General features: G+C 61.7%; 1 protein-coding gene across 1 annotated transcript in view; it reads right to left on the bottom strand.

Moving 5' to 3' along the window:
* trpc2b (transient receptor potential cation channel subfamily C member 2b) overlaps positions 1 to 20,172 on the bottom strand; it is a 73,216-nt gene that overhangs the window by 11,702 nt on the left and 41,342 nt on the right. Inside the window, exons 10-12 of the mRNA XM_063052991.1 lie at positions 19,905 to 20,032; positions 17,017 to 17,086; positions 1,303 to 1,429 (exon numbers count right to left, since the gene is read on the bottom strand). Of these exons, the coding sequence (XP_062909061.1) occupies positions 1,303 to 1,429; positions 17,017 to 17,086; positions 19,905 to 20,032 (325 nt within the window). The remainder of the gene's footprint in view (positions 1 to 1,302; positions 1,430 to 17,016; positions 17,087 to 19,904; positions 20,033 to 20,172) is intronic.

Here is a 20,172-nt window from a genome sequence, read left to right as displayed (position 1 = left end):
TGTGGAGCTCCCTCAGTACCCCCTCCCACAGTGTGGAGCTCCCTCAGTACTGACTCTCCCACAGTGTGGAGCTCCCTCAGTACCCCCTCCCACAGCGTGGAGCTCCCTCAGTACTGACTCTCCCACAGCGTGGAGCTCCCTCAGTACCCCCTCCCACAGTGTGGAGCTCCCTCAGTACTGACTCTCCCACAGCGTGGAGCTCCCTCAGTACCCCCTCCCACAGCGTGGAGCTCCCTCAGTACCCCCTCCCACAGCGTGGAGCTCCCTCAGTACTGACTCTCCCACAAAGCGTGGAGCTCCCTCAGTACCCCCTCCCACAGTGTGGAGCTCCCTCAGTACCCCCTCCCACAGCGTGGAGCTCCCTCAGTACTGACTCTCCCACAGTGTGGAGCTCCCTCAGTACCCCCTCCCACAGCGTGGAGCTCCCTCAGTACTGACTCTCCCACAGTGTGGAGCTCCCTCAGTACTCCCTCCCACAGTGTGGAGCTCCCTCAGTACCCCCTCCCACAGCGTGGAGCTCCCTCAGTACCCCCTCCCACAGTGTGGAGCTCCCTCAGTACTGACTCTCCCACAGCGTGGAGCTCCCTCAGTACCCCCTCCCACAGTGTGGAGCTCCCTCAGTACCCCCTCCCACAGCGTGGAGCTCCCTCAGTACCCCCTCCCACAGCGTGGAGCTCCCTCAGTACCCCCTCCCACAGTGTGGAGCTCCCTCAGTACTGACTCTCCCACAGCGTGGAGCTCCCTCAGTACCCCCTCCCACAGTGTGGAGCTCCCTCAGTACCCCCTCCCACAGCGTGGAGCTCCCTCAGTACCCCCTCCCACAGTGTGGAGCTCCCTCAATACTGACTCTCCCACAGTGTGGAGCTCCCTCAGTACCCCCTCCCACAGCGTGGAGCTCCCTCAGTACCCCCTCCCACAGCGTGGAGCTCCCTCAGTACTGACTCTCCCACAAAGCGGCCCTCAGCCTGCTCCATTCACAGCACAACACTGCAGTGAACATCCAGCCGAGTGGTGTTCCCTCACTCACTACCACACTCAAAATGCAGTGACTCCAGAACTGCCACCCCTCCCAGCACGATGCTCTCTCTGTGCCCCAGGACAGGCCCCAGGCCTTGGGACGTGGGCTGGTTTCGGTGTTTGTGATGGAGGGGTTGGGGACAGATCAAGCGGGATCCGGAGGTCAGCGAGTGTGGGGTTAGGGGTGAGGAATGTGGGGAGCTGCAGTAAGTGGACGGGCTGAGCGGCCTGTGGGCCCCGAGTCGGGGGTCGGTTGTGGGTGGGCAGCACCCATCGACTCCTCACCTTTCCTCTGCTTCTCCGCAAACTCCTGCCGGGACGTCTCGATGTACCTCTGCACCAGGGTTTTGATCACCTGTAAACGGTAGGCCTCCCGACCCTCGGCCTGGTTCCCACCCGCACCCGAGTTCACCTGCAACAGGAACGATAGCATCAGCCTGCACCCTCTGACCCGTCCTGAATCGCACCGAGCCCAGCTCCAACCCACCCAGCACCATTCCCACACCCTCCCCTCGCCTCCCCTCGCTAAACCCCCCCCTCGAACCCAGTCCGCCTGCACCCTCTGACCCGTCCTGAATCGCACCGAGCCCAGCTCCACTCCCACACCCCACACCCTCCCCTCACCTCCCCTCGCTAAACCCCCCCCTCGAACCCAGTCCGCCTGCACCCTCTGACCCGTCCTGAATCGCACCGAGCCCAGCTCCAACCCACCCAGCACCATTCCCACACCCTCCCCTCACCTCCCCTCGCTAAACCCCCCCCCTGAACCCAGTCTGCCTGCACCCTCTGACCCGTCCTGAATCGCACCGAGCCCAGCTCCACTCCCACACCCCACACCCTCCCCTCACCTCCCCTCGCTAAACCCCCCCCTCGAACCCAGTCCGCCTGCACCCTCTGACCCGTCCTGAATCGCACCGAGCCCAGCTCCAACCCACCCAGCACCATTCCCACACCCTCCCCTCACCTCCCCTCGCTAAACCCCCCCCCTGAACCCAGTCTGCCTGCACCCTCTGACCCGTCCTGAATCGCACCGAGCCCAGCTCCACACCCACACCCCACACCCTCCCCTCACCTCCCCTCGCTAAACCCCCCCCTCGAACCCAGTCCGCCTGCACCCTCTGACCCGTCCTGAATCGCACCGAGCCCAGCTCCACTCCCACACCCCACACCCTCCCCTCACCTCCCCTCGCTAACCCCCCTGAACCCAGTCCGCCTGCACCCTCTGACCCGTCCTGAATCGCACCGAGCCCAGCTCCAACCCACCCAGCACCATTCCCACACCCTCCCCTCGCCTCCCCTCGCTAAACCCCCCCCCTGAACCCAGTCTGCCTGCACCCTCTGACCCGTCCTGAATCGCACCGAGCCCAGCTCCACTCCCACACCCCACACCCTCCCCTCACCTCCCCTCGCTAAACCCCCCCCTCGAACCCAGTCCGCCTGCACCCTCTGACCCGTCCTGAATCGCACCGAGCCCAGCTCCAACCCACCCAGCACCATTCCCACACCCTCCCCTCACCTCCCCTCGCTAAACCCCCCCCCTGAACCCAGTCTGCCTGCACCCTCTGACCCGTCCTGAATCGCACCGAGCCCAGCTCCACTCCCACACCCCACACCCTCCCCTCACCTCCCCTCGCTAACCCCCCTGAACCCAGTCTGCCTGCACCCTCTGACCCGTCCTGAATCGCACCGAGCCCAGCTCCACTCCCACACCCCACACCCTCCCCTCACCTCCCCTCGCTAAACCCCCCCCTCGAACCCAGTCCGCCTGCACCCTCTGACCCGTCCTGAATCGCACCGAGCCCAGCTCCAACCCACCCAGCACCATTCCCACACCCTCCCCTCACCTCCCCTCGCTAAACCCCCCCCCTGAACCCAGTCTGCCTGCACCCTCTGACCCGTCCTGAATCGCACCGAGCCCAGCTCCACTCCCACACCCCACACCCTCCCCTCACCTCCCCTCGCTAAACCCCCCCCTCGAACCCAGTCCGCCTGCACCCTCTGACCCGTCCTGAATCGCACCGAGCCCAGCTCCAACCCACCCAGCACCATTCCCACACCCTCCCCTCACCTCCCCTCGCTAAACCCCCCCCCTGAACCCAGTCTGCCTGCACCCTCTGACCCGTCCTGAATCGCACCGAGCCCAGCTCCACTCCCACACCCCACACCCTCCCCTCGCCTCCCCTCGCTAAACCCCCCCCTCGAACCCAGTCCGCCTGCACCCTCTGACCCGTCCTGAATCGCACCGAGCCCAGCTCCACTCCCACACCTCACACCCTCCCCTCACCTCCCCTCGCTAAACCCCCCCCCGAACCCAGTCTGCCTGCACCCTCTGACCCGTCCTGAATCGCACCGAGCCCAGCTCCACTCCCACACCCCACACCCTCCTCTCACCTCCCCTCGCTAAACCCCCCCCTCGAACCCAGTCCGCCTGCACCCTCTGACCCGTCCTGAATCGCACCGAGCCCAGCTCCACTCCCACACCCCACACCCTCCCCTCACCTCCCCTCGCTAAACCCCCCTGAACCCAGTCTGCCTGCACCCTCTGACCCGTCCTGAATCGCACCGAGCCCAGCTCCACTCCCACACCCCACACCCTCCCCTCACCTCCCCTCGCTAAACCCCCCCCTCAAACCCAGTCCGCCTGCACCCTCTGACCCGTCCTGAATCACATCGAGCCCAGCTCCACTCCCACACCCCACACCCTCCCCTCACCTCCCCTCGCTAAACCCCCCCCTCGAACCCAGTCCGCCTGCACCCTCTGACCCGTCCTGAATCGCACCGAGCCCAGCTCCACTCCCACACCTCACACCCTCCCCTCACCTCCCCTCGCTAAACCCCCCCCTCGAACCCAGTCCGCCTGCACCCTCTGACCCGTCCTGAATCGCACCGAGCCCAGCTCCACTCCCACACCCCACACCCTCCCCTCGCTAACCCCCCCTGAACCCAGTCCGCCTGCACCCTCTGACCCGTCCTGAATCGCACCGAGCCCAGCTCCACTCCCACACCCCACACCCTCCCCTCACCTCCCCTCGCTAAACCCCCCCCTCGAACCCAGTCCGCCTGCACCCTCTGACCCGTCCTGAATCACACCGAGCCCAGCTCCACTCCCACACCTCACACCCTCCCCTCACCTCCCCTCGCTAAACCCCCCCCTCGAACCCAGTCCGCCTGCACCCTCTGACCCGTCCTGAATCGCACCGCCCAGCTCCACTCCCACATCCCACACCCTCCCCTCACCTCCCCTCGCTAAACCCCCCCCTCGAACCCAGTCCGCCTGCACCCTCTGACCCGTCCTGAATCGCACCGAGCCCAGCTCCACTCCCACACCCCACACCCTCCCCTCACCTCCCCTCGCTAAACCCCCCCCTCGAACCCAGTCCGCCTGCACCCTCTGACCCGTCCTGAATCGCACCGAGCCCAACTCCACTCCCACACCTCACACCCTCCTCTCACCTCCCCTCGCTAAACCCCCCCCCGAACCCAGTCCGCCTGCACCCTCTGACCCGTCCTGAATCGCACCGAGCCCAGCTCCACTCCCACACCTCACACCCTCCTCTCACCTCCCCTCGCTAAACCCCCCCCTCCCCCTCGAACCCAGTCTGCCTGCACCCTCTGACCCGTCCTGAATCGCACCGAGCCCAGCTCCACTCCCACACCCCACACCCTCCCCTCACCTCCCCTCGCTAAACCCCCCCTCGAACCCAGTCCGCCTGCACCCTCTGACCCGTCCTGAATCGCACCGAGCCCAGCTCCACTCCCACACCCCACACCCTCCCCTCGCTAAACCCCCCCCGAACCCAGTCCGCCTGCACCCTCTGACCCGTCCTGAATCGCACCGAGCCCAGCTCCACTCCCACACCCCACACCCTCCCCTCACCTCCCCTCGCTAACCCCCCTGAACCCAGTCCGCCTGCACCCTCTGACCCGTCCTGAATCGCACCGAGCCCAGCTCCACTCCCACACCCCACATCCTCCTCTCACCTCCCCTCGTTAAACCCCCCCCTCGAACCCAGTCCGCCTGCACCCTCTGACCCGTCCTGAATCGCACCGAGCCCAGCTCCACTCCCACACCTCACACCCTCCCCTCACCTCCCCTCGCTAAACCCCCCCCCTCGAACCCAGTCCGCCTGCACCCTCTGACCCGTCCTGAATCGCACCGAGCCCAGCTCCACTCCCACACCACACACCCTCCTCTCACCTCCCCTCGCTAAACCCCCCCCTCGAACCCAGTCCGCCTGCACCCTCTGACCCGTCCTGAATCACATCGAGCCCAGCTCAAACCCACCCAGCACCACTCCCACACCTCACACCCTCCCCTCACCTCCCCTCGCTAAACCCCCCCCTCCCCCTCGAACCCAGTCCGCCTGCACCCTCTGACCCGTCCTGAATCGCACCGAGCCCAGCTCCACTCCCACACCTCACACCCTCTCCTCACCTCCCCTCGCTAAACCCCCCCTCCCCCTCGAACCCAGTCCGCCTGCACCCTCTGACCCGTCCTGAATCGCACCGAGCCCAGCTCCACTCCCACACCTCACACCCTCCCCTCACCTCCCCTCGCTAAACCCCCCCCTCGAACCCAGTCCGCCTGCACCCTCTGACCCGTCCTGAATCGCACCGAGCCCAGCTCCACTCCCACACCTCACACCCTCCCCTCACCTCCCCTCGCTAAACCCCCCCCCTCGAACCCAGTCTGCCTGCACCCTCTGACCCGTCCTGAATCGCACCGAGCCCAGCTCCACTCCCACACCTCACACCCTCCCCTCACCTCCCCTCGCTAAACCCCCCCCTCGAACCCAGTCCGCCTGCACCCTCTGACCCGTCCTGAATCGCACCGAGCCCAGCTCCACTCCCACACCTCACACCCTCCTCTCACCTCCCCTCGCTAACCCCCCTGAACCCAGTCCGCCTGCACCCTCTGACCCGTCCTGAATCGCACCGAGCCCAGCTCCACTCCCACACCTCACACCCTCCCCTCACCTCCCCTCGCTAAACCCCCCCTCGAACCCAGTCCGCCTGCACCCTCTGACCCGTCCTGAATCGCACTGAGCCCAGCTCCACTCCCACACCTCACACCCTCCTCTCACCTCCCCTCGCTAAACCCCCCCCTCGAACCCAGTCCGCCTGCACCCTCTGACCCGTCCTGAATCGCACCGAGCCCAGCTCCACTCCCACACCTCACACCCTCCCCTCACCTCCCCTCGCTAAACCCCCCCCTCGAACCCAGTCTGCCTGCACCCTCTGACCCGTCCTGAATCGCACCGAGCCCAGCTCCACTCCCACACCTCACACCCTCCTCTCACCTCCCCTCGCTAAACCCCCCCTCGCCCCATTCCCTCAGTTCCACCCCTCCGCCCTTCTGATTCCAGCAACTCCCCTGGCAGAGATCTGCAGATAGCAACTATCCTTTGTGTGAAAAATCTTCATGCTTTAAAGCTTTCTCTCACTTTAAACTGACTTGACACCTTGTTTTAGGTAGCCCTGTCATAGGAAAACTTTCTGATTATGGACCTCCTCTCTCAGCCTCATATACACCTCCATCACATACTCATCCCCTCTGCACTGTCTCCAGAGCAGTCACTGCACCAGAACAGCTTCACCAGTGTTTTGTAGAGTTGCAACATGAGACATTCCAGCACGGTCCCGGTCGTTCAGCCCACAGTGTCCTATCAACATTTTAACTGACTCTAAAATCAATCTAATCCTTCCTTCCCCATAACCCTCCATTTTTCTACCATCCATTTGCCTGTCTTAGAGTCTCTTAACTGTCCCTAATGTATTCGCCGTTACCACCACCCTCGACAGGGAGTTCCATGCACCCACCACTCTGTGTCTGTGTCTCTGGGTGAGGGGGTGGGGGTGTCTGTGTCTCTGGGTGAGGAGAAGGGTGTCTGTGTCTCTGTGTGGGGGGTGTCTGTCTCTGGCTGAGGGGGGTGTCTGTGTCTCTGTGTGGGGGGTGTCTGTCTCTGGCTGAGGGGGGTGTCTGTGTCTCTGGCTGGGGGTGTCTGTGTCTCTGGGGGTGGGGGTGTCTGTGTCCCTGGGTGAGGGGGGTGTCTGTGTCTCTGGGGGAGGGGTTGAGGGGTCTGTGTCTCTGGGTGGGGGGGTGCCTGTGTCTCCGGGAGGGGTTGGGGGTCTGTGTCTCTGGGTGAGGGGGTGGGGTGTCTGTCTCTGGGGGTGGGGGTGTCTGTGTCTCTGGGAGTGGGGTGTGTCTGTGTCTCTGGATGGGGGATGTCTGTGTCTCTGGATGGGGGTGTCTGTCTCTCTGGGGGAGGGGGTGGGGTTCTGGGTCTCTGGCTGAGGGGCTGGGGCTGTCTGTGTTTCAGGGTGAGGGGGTGTCTGTGTCTCTGGCTGAGGGGGTGGGGTGTCTGTCTCTCTGGGTGAGGGGGTGGGGTGTCTGTGTCTCTGGGTCAGGGGGTGGGGGTGTCTGTGTCTCTGGCTGAGGGGGGTGTCTGTGTCTCTGGTTGTGGGGGTGTCTGTGTCTCTGGCTGAAGGGTGGAGTGTCTGTGTCTCTGGTTGAGGGGGTGTCTGTGTCTCTGGGGGTGGGGGGGTGTCTGTGTCTCTGGCTGAGGGGTGTCTGTGTCTCTGGGTGACGGGGTTTCTGTGTCTCTGGATGGGGGGTGTCTGTGTCTCTGGGGGTGGGGGGTGTCTGTGTCTCTGGCTGAGGGGTGTCTGTGTTTCTGGCTGAGGGGTGGGGTGTCTGTCTCTCTGGGTGGGGGGCTGTCTGTGTCTCTGGCTGAGGAGTGGGGTGTCTGTGTCTCTGGTTGAGGGGGTGTCTGTGTCTCTGGGGGTGGGGGGGTGTCTGTGTCTCTGGCTGAGGGGTGTCTGTGTCTCTGGGTGACGGGGTTTCTGTGTCTCTGGATGGGGGGGTGTCTGTGTCTCTGGGGGTGGGGGTGTCTGTGTCTCTGGCTGAGGGGTGTCTGTGTTTCTGGCTGAGGGGTGGGGTGTCTGTCTCTCTGGGTGGGGGGCTGTCTGTGTCTCTGGCTGAGGAGTGGGGTGTCTGTGTCTCTGGTTGAGGGGGTGTCTGTGTCTCTGGCTGAGGGGTGGGGTGTCTGTGTCTCTGGGTGAGTGGGGGTGTCTGTCTCTCTGGGTGAGGGGGGGTGTCTGTCTCTCTGGGTGAGGGGTGGGGTGTCTGTGTCTCTGGCTGAGGGGTGGGCTGTCTGTGTCTCTGGTTGAGGGGGTGTCTGTGTCTGGGCGTGGTGGGGTGTCTGTCTCTCTGGGTGGGAGGTGTTTGTGTCTCTGGCTGAGAGGTGGGGTGTCTGTGTCTCTGGTTGAGGGTGTGTCTGTGTCTCTGGGGGTGGGGTGTCTGTGTCTCTGGGTGAGGGGTGGGGTGTCTGTCTCTCTGGGTGGGGGGCGGTGGCCATGTCTCTGGGTGAGGTGGGGTGTCCGTGTCTCTGGGTGAGGGGGGTGTCTGTGTCTCTGGGCGTGGTGGGGTGTCTGTCTCTCTGGGTGGGGGGGTGTCTGTGTCTCTGGCTGAGGGGTGGAGTGTCTGTGTCTCTGGGCGTGGTGGGGTGTCTGTCTCTCTGGGTGGGGGGTGTCTGTGTCTCTGGTTGAGGGGGTGTCTGTGTCTCTGGGGGTGGGGTGTCTGTGTCTCTGGTTGAGGGGTGGGGTGTGTCTCTCTGGGTGGGGGAGTGTCTGTGTCTCTGGGGGTGGGGGGTGTCTGTGTCTCTGGCTGAGGGGTGTCTGTGTTTCTGGCTGAGGGGTGGGGTGTCTGTCTCTCTGGGTGGGGGGCTGTCTGTGTCTCTGGCTGAGGAGTGGGGTGTCTGTGTCTCTGGTTGAGGGGGTGTCTGTGTCTCTGGCTGAGGGGTGGGGTGTCTGTGTCTCTGGGTGAGTGGGGGTGTCTGTCTCTCTGGGTGAGGGGGGTGTCTGTCTCTGTGGGTGAGGGGTGGGGTGTCTGTGTCTCTGGCTGAGGGGTGGGCTGTCTGTGTCTCTGGTTGAGGGGGTGTCTGTGTCTCTGGGGGTGGGGTGTCTGTGTCTCTGGGTGGGAGGTGTTTGTGTCTCTGGCTGAGAGGTGGGGTGTCTGTGTCTCTGGTTGAGGGGGTGTCTGTGTCTCTGGGGGTGGGGTGTCTGTGTCTCTGGGTGAGGGGTGGGGTGTCTGTCTCTCTGGGTGGGGGGGTGGCCATGTCTCTGAGTGAGGTGGGGTGTCCGTGTCTCTGGGTGAGGGGGGTGTCTGTCTCTCTGGGTGAGGGGTGGGGTGTCTGTGTCTCTGGCTGAGGGGTGGAGTGTCTGTGTCTCTGGGCGTGGTGGGGTGTCTGTCTCTCTGGGTGGGGGGGTGTCTGTGTCTCTGGCTGAGGGTGGAGTGTCTGTGTCTCTGGGCGTGGTGGGGTGTCTGTCTCTCTGGGTGGGGGGTGTCTGTGTCTCTGGTTGAGGGGGTGTCTGTGTCTCTGGGGGTGGGGGGTGTCTGTGTCTCTGGCTGAGGGGTGTCTGTGTTTCTGGCTGAGGGGTGGGGTGTCTGTCTCTCTGGGTGGGGGGCTGTCTGTGTCTCTGGCTGAGGAGTGGGGTGTCTGTGTCTCTGGTTGAGGGGGTGTCTGTGTCTCTGGTTGAGGGGGTGTCTGTGTCTCTGGCTGAGGGGTGGGGTGTCTGTGTCTCTGGGTGAGTGGGGGTGTCTGTCTCTCTGGGTGAGGGGGGGTGTCTGTCTCTCTGGGTGAGGGGTGGGGTGTCTGTGTCTCTGGCTGAGGGGTGGGCTGTCTGTGTCTCTGGTTGAGGGGGTGTCTGTGTCTGGGCGTGGTGGGGTGTCTGTCTCTCTGGGTGGGAGGTGTTTGTGTCTCTGGCTGAGAGGTGGGGTGTCTGTGTCTCTGGTTGAGGGTGTGTCTGTGTCTCTGGGGGTGGGGTGTCTGTGTCTCTGGGTGAGGGGTGGGGTGTCTGTCTCTCTGGGTGGGGGGCGGTGGCCATGTCTCTGGGTGAGGTGGGGTGTCCGTGTCTCTGGGTGAGGGGGGTGTCTGTGTCTCTGGGCGTGGTGGGGTGTCTGTCTCTCTGGGTGGGGGGGTGTCTGTGTCTCTGGCTGAGGGGTGGAGTGTCTGTGTCTCTGGGCGTGGTGGGGTGTCTGTCTCTCTGGGTGGGGGGTGTCTGTGTCTCTGGTTGAGGGGGTGTCTGTGTCTCTGGGGGTGGGGTGTCTGTGTCTCTGGTTGAGGGGTGGGGTGTGTCTCTCTGGGTGGGGGAGTGTCTGTGTCTCTGGGGGTGGGGGGTGTCTGTGTCTCTGGCTGAGGGGTGTCTGTGTTTCTGGCTGAGGGGTGGGGTGTCTGTCTCTCTGGGTGGGGGGCTGTCTGTGTCTCTGGCTGAGGAGTGGGGTGTCTGTGTCTCTGGTTGAGGGGGTGTCTGTGTCTCTGGCTGAGGGGTGGGGTGTCTGTGTCTCTGGGTGAGTGGGGGTGTCTGTCTCTCTGGGTGAGGGGGGTGTCTGTCTCTGTGGGTGAGGGGTGGGGTGTCTGTGTCTCTGGCTGAGGGGTGGGCTGTCTGTGTCTCTGGTTGAGGGGGTGTCTGTGTCTCTGGGGGTGGGGTGTCTGTGTCTCTGGGTGGGAGGTGTTTGTGTCTCTGGCTGAGAGGTGGGGTGTCTGTGTCTCTGGTTGAGGGGGTGTCTGTGTCTCTGGGGGTGGGGTGTCTGTGTCTCTGGGTGAGGGGTGGGGTGTCTGTCTCTCTGGGTGGGGGGGTGGCCATGTCTCTGAGTGAGGTGGGGTGTCCGTGTCTCTGGGTGAGGGGGGTGTCTGTCTCTCTGGGTGAGGGGTGGGGTGTCTGTGTCTCTGGCTGAGGGGTGGAGTGTCTGTGTCTCTGGGCGTGGTGGGGTGTCTGTCTCTCTGGGTGGGGGGGTGTCTGTGTCTCTGGCTGAGGGTGGAGTGTCTGTGTCTCTGGGCGTGGTGGGGTGTCTGTCTCTCTGGGTGGGGGGTGTCTGTGTCTCTGGTTGAGGGGGTGTCTGTGTCTCTGGGGGTGGGGTGTCTGTGTCTCTGGTTGAGGGGTGGGGTGTGTCTCTCTGGGTGGGGGAGTGTCTGTGTCTCTGGCTGAGGGGTGGAGTGTCTGAGTCTCTGGGCGTGGTGGGGTGTCTCTCTGGGTGAGGGGTGTCTGTGTCTCTGGTTGAGGGGGTGTCTGTGTCTCTGGGGGTGGGGGGGTGTCTGTGTCTCTGGCTGAGGGGTGTCTGTGTCTCTGGGTGACGGGGTTTCTGTGTCTCTGGATGGGGGGTGTCTGTGTCTCTGGGGGTGGGGGGTGTCTGTGTCTCTGGCTGAGGGGTGTCTGTGTTTCTGGCTGAGGGGTGGGGTGTCTGTCTCTCTGGGTGGGGGGCTGTCTGTGTCTCTGGCTGAGGAGTGGGGTGTCTGTGTCTCTGGTTGAGGGGGTGTCTGTGTCTCTGGGTGAGTGGGGGTGTCTGTCTCTCTGGGTGAGGGGGGGTGTCTGTCTCTCTGGGTGAGGGGTGGGGTGTCTGTGTCTCTGGCTGAGGGGTGGGCTGTCTGTGTCTCTGGTTGAGGGGGTGTCTGTGTCTGGGCGTGGTGGGGTGTCTGTCTCTCTGGGTGGGAGGTGTTTGTGTCTCTGGCTGAGAGGTGGGGTGTCTGTGTCTCTGGGTGGGAGGTGTTTGTGTCTCTGGCTGAGAGGTGGGGTGTCTGTGTCTCTGGTTGAGGGGGTGTCTGTGTCTCTGGGGGTGGGGTGTCTGTGTCTCTGGGTGAGGGGTGGGGTGTCTGTCTCTCTGGGTGGGGGGGTGGCCATGTCTCTGGGTGAGGTGGGGTGTCCGTGTCTCTGGGTGAGGGGGGTGTCTGTCTCTCTGGGTGAGGGGTGGGGTGTCTGTGTCTCTGGCTGAGGGGTGGAGTGTCTGTGTCTCTGGGCGTGGTGGGGTGTCTGTCTCTCTGGGTGGGGGGGTGTCTGTGTCTCTGGCTGAGGGGTGGAGTGTCTGTGTCTCTGGGCGTGGTGGGGTGTCTGTCTCTCTGGGTGGGGGGTGTCTGTGTCTCTGGTTGAGGGGGTGTCTGTGTCTCTGGGGGTGGGGTGTCTGTGTCTCTGGTTGAGGGGTGGGGTGTGTCTCTCTGGGTGGGGGAGTGTCTGTGTCTCTGGCTGAGGGGTGGGGTGTCTGTGTCTCTGGCTGAGGGGTGGAGTGTCTGAGTCTCTGGGCGTGGTGGGGTGTCTCTCTGGGTGAGGGGTGTCTGTGTCTCTGGTTGAGGGGGTGTCTGTGTCTCTGGGGGTGGGGTGTCTGTGTCTCTGGTTGAGGGGTGGGGTGTCTGTCTCTCTGGGTGGGGGGGTGTCCGTGTCTCTGGGCGTGGTGGGGTTACTGTCTCTCTGGCTGAGGGGTGGGGTGTCAGTGTCTCTGGGTGAGGGGGGTGTCTGTCTCTCTGGGTGAGAGGGGGTGTCTGTCTCTGGGTGGGGGGTGTCTGTCTCTGGGTGAGGGGGGTGTCTGTGTCTCTGGGCGTGGTGGGGTTACTGTCTCTCTGGCTGAGGGGTGGGGTGTCTGTCTCTGAGTGAGGGGGTGTCTGTCTCTCTGGGGGTGGGGTGTCTGTGTCTCTGGGTGAAGGGGGGTGTCTGTCTCTCTGGGTGAGAGGGGTGTCTGTCTCTCTGGGTGAGAGGGGTGTCTGTCTCTCTGGGTTGGGGGTGTCTGTCTCTGGGTGAGGGGGGTGTCTGTCTCTTGGTGAGGGGGGTGTCTGTCTCTGGGTTGGGGGGTGTCTGTCTCTGGGTGAGGGGGGTGTCTGTCTCTTGGTGAGGGGGGTGTCTGTCTCTGGGTGAGGGGGATGTCTGTGTCTCTGGGCGTGGTGGGGTTACTGTCTCTCTGGCTGAGGGGTGGGGTGTCAGTGTCTCTGGGTGAGGGGGGTGTCTGTCTCTCTGGGGGGTGTCTGTCTCTCTGGGATTGAGGTGTCTGTGTCTCTGGGTGAGGGGGGTGTCTGTCTCTCTGGGTGAGGGGGGTGTCTGTGTCTCTGGGTGAGGGGGGTGTCTGTCTCTCTGGGTGAGGGGGGTATCTGTCTCTGGGTGAGGGGGGTGTCTGTCTCTGGGTGAGGGGGTGTCTGTGTCTCTGGGTTGGGGGGTGTCTGTCTCTGGGTGAGGGGCGGTGTCTGTGTCTCTGGGTTGGGGGGTGTCTGTCTCTGGGTGAGGGGGGTGTCTGTGTCTCTGGGTGAGGGGGGTGTCTGTCTCTCTGGGCGTGGTGGGGTTACTGTCTCTCTGGCTGAGGGGTGGGGTGTCAGTCTCTCTGGCTGAGGGGTGGGGTGTCAGTGTCTCTGGGTGAGGGGGTGTCTGTGTCTCTGGGGGTGGGGGGTGTCTGTGTCTCTGGCTGAGGGGTGTCTGTGTTTCTGGCTGAGGGGTGGGGTGTCTGTCTCTCTGGGTGGGGGGCTGTCTGTGTCTCTGGCTGAGGAGTGGGGTGTCTGTGTCTCTGGTTGAGGGGGTGTCTGTGTCTCTGGCTGAGGGGTGGGGTGTCTGTGTCTCTGGGTGAGTGGGGGTGTCTGTCTCTCTGGGTGAGGGGGGGTGTCTGTCTCTCTGGGTGAGGGGTGGGGTGTCTGTGTCTCTGGCTGAGGGGTGGGCTGTCTGTGTCTCTGGTTGAGGGGGTGTTTGTGTCTCTGGCTGAGAGGTGGGGTGTCTGTGTCTCTGGTTGAGGGGGTGTCTGTGTCTCTGGGGGTGGGGTGTCTGTGTCTCTGGGTGAGGGGTGGGGTGTCTGTCTCTCTGGGTGGGGGGGTGGCCATGTCTCTGGGTGAGGTGGGGTGTCCGTGTCTCTGGGTGAGGGGGGTGTCTGTCTCTCTGGGTGAGGGGTGGGGTGTCTGTGTCTCTGGCTGAGGGGTGGAGTGTCTGTGTCTCTGGGCGTGGTGGGGTGTCTGTCTCTCTGGGTGGGAGGTGTTTGTGTCTCTGGCTGAGAGGTGGGGTGTCTGTGTCTCTGGGTGGGAGGTGTTTGTGTCTCTGGCTGAGAGGTGGGGTGTCTGTGTCTCTGGTTGAGGGGGTGTCTGTGTCTCTGGGGGTGGGGTGTCTGTGTCTCTGGGTGAGAGGGGTGTCTGTCTCTCTGGGTGAGGGGGGGGTGTCTGTCTCTGGGTGAGGGGGGTGTCTGTGTCTCTGGGTGAGGGGGGTGTCTGTCTCTGGGTGAGGGGGGTGTCTGTCTCTCTGGGGTTGGGGTATCTGTGTCTCTGGGTGAGGGGGGTGTCTGTCTCTTTGGGTGAGGGGGGATGTCTGTCTCTGGGTGAGGGGGGTGTCTGTGTCTCTGGGTTGGGGGGTGTCTGTCTCTGGGTGAGGGTGGTGTCTGTGTCTCTGGGCGTGGTGGGGTTACTGTCTCTCTGGCTGAGGGGTGGGGTGTCAGTGTCTCTGGGTGAGGGGGGTGTCTGTCTCTCTGGGTGAGAGGGTCTGTGGGTGGGGGGTGTCTGTCTCTCTGTCTCTCTGGGTGAGGGGGGTGTCTGTCTCTGGGTGAGGGGGGTCTGTGGTGAGGGGGGTGTCGTCTCTGTGGGGGGTGTCGTCTCTGGGTGAGGGGGTGTCTGTCTCTGGGTTGGGGGGTGTCACTGTCTGTGTCTCTGGGCGTGGTGGGGTTACTGTCTCTCTGGCTGAGGGGTGGGGTGTCAGTGTCTCTGGGTGAGGGGGTGTCTGTCTCTCTGGGTGGGGGGGTGTCTGTGTCTCTGGGTGAGGGGGGTGTCTGTGTCTCTCTGGGTGGGGGTGGGGGGTGTCTGTCTCTGGGTGAGGGGGGTGTCTGTCTCTCTGGGTGGGGGGTTCTGTTCTGGGTGAGGGGGGTCTGTGTCTCTGGGTGAGGGGGGTGTCTGTCTCTTGGGTGAGGGGGGTGTCTGTCTCTGGGTGAGGGGGGTGTCTGTGTCTCTGGGTGAGGGGGGTGTCTGTCTCTGGGTGAGGGGGGTGTCTGTGTCTCTGGGTCTGGGGTGAGGGGGGGTGTCTGTCTCTGGGTGAGGGGGGTGTCTGTCTCTCTGGGTGAGGGGGGGTGTCTGTGTCTCTGGGTGAGGGGGGGTGTCTGTGTCTCTGGGTGAGGGGGGTGTCTGTCTCTCTGGGTGAGGGGGGGGTGTGTGTCTCTGGGTGAGGGGGGTGTCTGTCTCTCTGGGTGAGGGGGGGTGTCTGTCTCTGGGTGAGGGGGGGTGTCTGTGTCTCTGGGTGAGGGGGGTGTCTGTCTCTGGGTGAGGGGGGGTGTCTGTGGGGTTGGGGGGTGTCTGTCTCTGGGTGAGGGGGGTGTCTGTCTGGGGGGTGGGGTGTCTGTGTCTCTGGGTGAGGGGGGTGTCTGTCTCTCTGGGTGAGGGGGGGGTGTCTGTCTCTGGGTGAGGGGGGTGTCTGTCTCTCTGGGTGAGGGGGGGTGTCTGTCTCTGGGTGAGGGGGGCTGTCTGTCTCTGGGTGAGGGGGGGGTTACTGTCTCTCTGGCTGAGGGTTGGGGTGTCAGTGTCTCTGGGTTGGGGGGTGTCTGTCTCTCTGGAGGTGGGGTATCTGTGTCTCTGGGTGAGGGGGGTGTCTGTCTCTGGGTGAGGAGGGGTGTCTGTCTCTGGGTGAGGGGGGGTGTCTGTGTCTCTGGGTTGGGGGGTGTCCGTCTCTGGGTGAGGGTGGTGTCTGTGTCTCTGGGCGTGGTGGGGTTACTGTCTCTCTGGCTGAGGGGTGGCGTGTCAGTGTCTCTGGGTGAGGGGGGTGTCTGTCTCTCTGGGTGAGGGAGGTGTCTGTCTCTGGGTGGGGGGGTGTCTGTGTCTCTGGGTTGGGGGGTGTCTGTCTCTGGGTGAGGGTGGTGTCTGTGTCTCTGGGCGTGGTGGGGTTACTGTCTCTCTGGCTGAGGGGTGGCGTGTCAGTGTCTCTGGGTGAGGGGGGTGTCTGTCTCTCTGGGTGAGGGGGGTGTCTGTCTCTGGGTGGGGGGGTGTCTGTGTCTCTGGGTTGGGGGGTGTCTGTCTCTGGGTGAAGGTGGTGTCTGTGTCTCTGGGCGTGGTGGGGTTACTGTCTCTCTGGCTGAGGGGTGGCGTGTCAGTGTCTCTGGGTGAGGGGGGTGTCTGTCTCTCTGGGTGAGGGGGGTGTCTGTCTCTGGGTGGGGGGGTGTCTGTGTCTCTGGGTTGGGGGGTGTCTGTCTCTGGGTGAAGGTGGTGTCTGTGTCTCTGGGCGTGGTGGGGTTACTGTCTCTCTGGCTGAGGGGTGGCGTGTCAGTGTCTCTGGGTGAGGGGGGTGTCTGTCTCTCTGGGTGAGGGGGGTGTCTGTCTCTGGGTGAGGGGGGTGTCTGTGTCTCTGGGTTGGGGGTGTCTGTCTCTGGGTGAGGGGGGTGTCTGTCTCTGGATGGGGGGGTGTCTGTGTCTCTGGGTTGGGGGGTGTCTGTCTCTGGGTGAGGGGGGTGTCTGTCTCTGGGTGAGGGGGGTGTCTGTCTCTGGGTGGGGGGGTGTCTGTGTCTCTGGGTTGGGGGGTGTCTGTCTCTGGGTGAGGGGGGTGTCTGTCTCTGGGTGAGGGGGGTGTCTGTGTCTCTGGGTTGGGGGGTGTCTGTCTCTGGGTGAGGGTGGTGTCTGTGTCTCTGGGCGTGGTGGGGTTACTGTCTCTCTGGCTGAGGGGTGGCGTGTCAGTGTCTCTGGGTGAGGGGGGTGTCTGTCTCTCTGGGTGAGGGGGGTGTCTGTCTCTCTGGGTGAGGGGGGTGTCTGTCTCTGGGTGGGGGGGTGTCTGTGTCTCTGGGCGTGGTGGGGTTACTGTCTCTCTGGCTGAGGGGTGGCGTGTCAGTGTCTCTGGGTGAGGGGGGTGTCTGTCTCTCTGGGTGAGGGGAGTGTCTGTGTCTCTGGGTTGGGGGGTGTCTGTCTCTGGGTGAGGGTGGTGTCTGTGTCTCTGGGTTGGGGGGTGTCTGTCTCTCTGGCTGAGGGTTGGGGTGTCAGTGTCTCTAGGTGAGGGGGGTGTCTGTGTCTCTGGGTTGGGGGGTGTCTGTCTCTGGGTGAGGGTGGTGTCTGTGTCTCTGGGCGTGGTGGGGTTACTGTCTCTCTGGCTGAGGGTTGGGGTGTCAGTGTCTCTAGGTGAGGGGGGTGTCTGTGTCTCTGGGTTGGGGGGTGTCTGTCTCTGGGTGAGGGTGGTGTCTGTGTCTCTGGGCGTGGTGGGGTTACTGTCTCTCTGGCTGAGGGTTGGGGTGTCAGTGTCACTTACGAAGGTGTTGGGCAGTGGGGGGTAGTCGTTCTTCTTGCCACTGATGCAGCACATCTTGCGAAGGATCCACCTGGGGAGGAGAGACCATAAGACTGTGAGACGTAGGGGCAGAATTAGGCCATTCAGCCCATCGAGTCTGATCCTGGATCCCACTCAACCCCACACCAGAACCCCAACCTTTTCACCAGATGCTTTGATGCCCTGACCATTCAGGAAATGATCAACTTCAGCCAATGGACTCGCCCTGCACCGCAGTCTGTGGCAGAGCATTCCACAGATTCACTACTCTCTGGCTAAAAAAATCCTCCTTGCCTCTGTTCTAAAGAGTGGCCCCTCAATATTGAGGCTGTGCCCTCCAGTTCTGGTTAGTCCCAACATAGAAAACATCCTCTTCACTTCCACCTTATCCAGCCCTTTCAACATTCAGTAGGTTTCAATGAGATCCCCCTGCATTCTTCTTAAATTCCAGTGAGTTCAGGCCCAAAACTGACAAACACTCCTCATATGTTAACCCCTTCATTCCCGGAATCATCCTCGCGAACCTCCTCTGGACTCTCTCCAAGACAACACATCCTTGCTGAGATATGGCACCCAGAACTGTTGGCAATACTCCAAGTGTGACCTGACTAGTGTTCCAAGTCTCAGCGTTATCTCCTTAATTTTATATTCTTTTCCCCTTGAAATAAATGCAACATTCCATTTGCCTTCTTTGCCACAGACTCAACCTGTAAATTAGCCTTCTGTCTCTCAAGTCCCTCTGCACCTCTGATGTTTGAACCCTCTCCCCATTTAGATAATAGTCTGCACTATTGTTCCTTTTACCAAAATGCATTATCATACATTTCCCAACACTGTATTCCATCTGTCACTTTTGTGCCCATTCTTCCAATTTGTCCAAGTCCTGCTGCAGTCACATTGCTTCCTCAGCACCACCTGCCCCTCCACCTATCTTTGTATCATCTGCAAACTTTACCACAAAGCCATCAATTCCATTATATAAATCACTGACAAACAATGTGAAAAGTAGCGGTCCCAATACTGACCCCTGAGGAACACCACTAGTCACTGGCAGCCACCAGAAAAGGCCCTTTTTATTCCCACTCGCTGCCACCTGCCTGTCGCCATTCCTCTATCCCTGCCAGTATCGTTTCTGTAACACCACAGGATTTTATCTTGTTAAGCAGCCTCATGTGAGGCACCTTATCAAATGCCTTCTGAAAATTCAACTAAATAACATCCACGGCCTCTCCTTTGTCCACCCTGCTTGTTACTTCCTCAAAGAACTTTAACAGCTTTGTCAGGCAAGATTTCCCTTTACAGAAACCATGCTGACTTTGACTTATTTTATCATTAGTCTCCAAGTATCCCGAAACGTCCTTAATGACAGACTCCAACACTTTCCCAACCACTGAGGTTAGGCTAACTGGCCTATAATTTCCTTGCTTTTGTCTTCCTCCCTTCTTAAAGAGTGGAGTGACATTTGTGGGTCCATGCCAGGATCAAGTGATTCTTGAAAGATCATGAGCAATGCATCTGTTATCTCTTCAGCAACCTCTCTCAGGACTCTGGGATGTAGTCCATCTGGTCCAGGTGAGTTTTCCACCTTAAGAGCTTTGAGTTTGCCTGGCACCTTTTCCTTGTAATAGCAATGGCACTCACTCCTGCTCCCTGACACTCATGGACCTCTGGCACGCTGCTCGTGTCTTCCACAGTGAAGACAGATGCAAAGTACTCATTAAGAGCATCTGCCATTACTTTGTCCCCCATTACTACCTCTCCAGCATCATTTTCCAGTGGTCCAATATCAACTCCCACCTCCCAAGGTAGGAGACAGGGGCTGAGACTGTCCACAGCAAGATCCCGCAGTCCCGTTACCTCACCGCACCCCCACCACCACACGTGCAGTGACCTGAGAATGGCTGCAGGCAGACCCCAAGAGAAGGTTTACCCCATGCCAGCGCTGACCCACGGAAGACCAAACCTACACACTGGTGAAAGGCCGGTCGCAGGTCAACACATTCGTCTGGGGTTCTGTTCCATTCCCAGTTATCCCCCACCCTCATTCCATTTCTCATCCCCACCAGAAGTTCCTGCCCCAGCCTCAGCCCTTGCAAATTATTACCCAATCTGTTCACCTCCCCCAGTCGTGTGATCACTCCATTCGAGGTTACTCCCTTCATGGAGAACGTCTGTGTGTGGGGTTGTTTACCGTGGGGAGGCTGGTGCACGGACAGCCACTACACCGTCCTTGACAGATCAGGGTCAGGGTCCAGTGCACGGAGCGCAAGGTGACTGAGGACCCTTCACTGCTGCAGCCTTCCTCCTCGTCCACTGTCCTCATCTTCCACCAGGCCTTGGTTCATCTTTCTGCCTGGAACCTCCCCCTCAAACTTCCACAATGGGGGACCCTACCAGGAGCTAAGCTCCAGGTGGCATCACTTTCAGGGTCTCAGGACATCGCAAGCCTCTCCACCATGATCGGGTGACAATACTCGAGGAAAGATCCTCCCACTATACTCCTCAGAACTCTCAAACCCTCGCCCTACACCCCTGCCTGTCTCTGTAACCCCCTTCAACCCCCCTACACCCCTCCCTGTCTCTGTGTTCTCCTCCCTCCCCTACAGCCCTCTGTAACACCCTCTGGCCCCTTTATCCCTCTCGGTCTCTGTGACCCCCTCTGGCCCTCACACAGCCCCCCATTTCTGTAACACCCTCCCTTTTCAACACCCTTCGTTTTAGGGGTCCCACACCAAGACGTCAGATGCCTGTTCCTTGGTGACAGGATTGACCGAGGGACCTCAGGAACAGCCCTCGAGGGGCTGGTTGTGCCGGACCCTGAGGTTCTGGGGTGGGGGTGAGACCCCAGCATTAAACTGCCTGACACTCACCTGAGCAAGTAGAAAAACGATTTGGGTGTGGGAATGATGTTGAAGGGGACAGGGAGAGTCAGGCCCTCACGAAAATAGCAAAGGTACAACTTGGACCGAGCAAATTTCCACTCAACATCAGCGTCATCCTGGCAAACAGAGACAGGGATGAAATGGATTATACAGACCCCACAGCAGTGGCTAACAGCATCCAAACAGAAACAGCACAGGGGTCAGGCACAGAGTGAAGCTCCCTCCACACTGTCCCATCACACACTCCGGGGGTCAG

This window comes from Mobula hypostoma, chromosome 7 (genome assembly GCF_963921235.1).
Source record: "Mobula hypostoma chromosome 7, sMobHyp1.1, whole genome shotgun sequence".
Taxonomy (NCBI): domain Eukaryota; kingdom Metazoa; phylum Chordata; class Chondrichthyes; order Myliobatiformes; family Myliobatidae; genus Mobula; species Mobula hypostoma.
The sequence above is the reverse complement of the archived record's forward strand: the minus strand, read 5'-3'. Positions and strand labels throughout refer to the sequence as shown.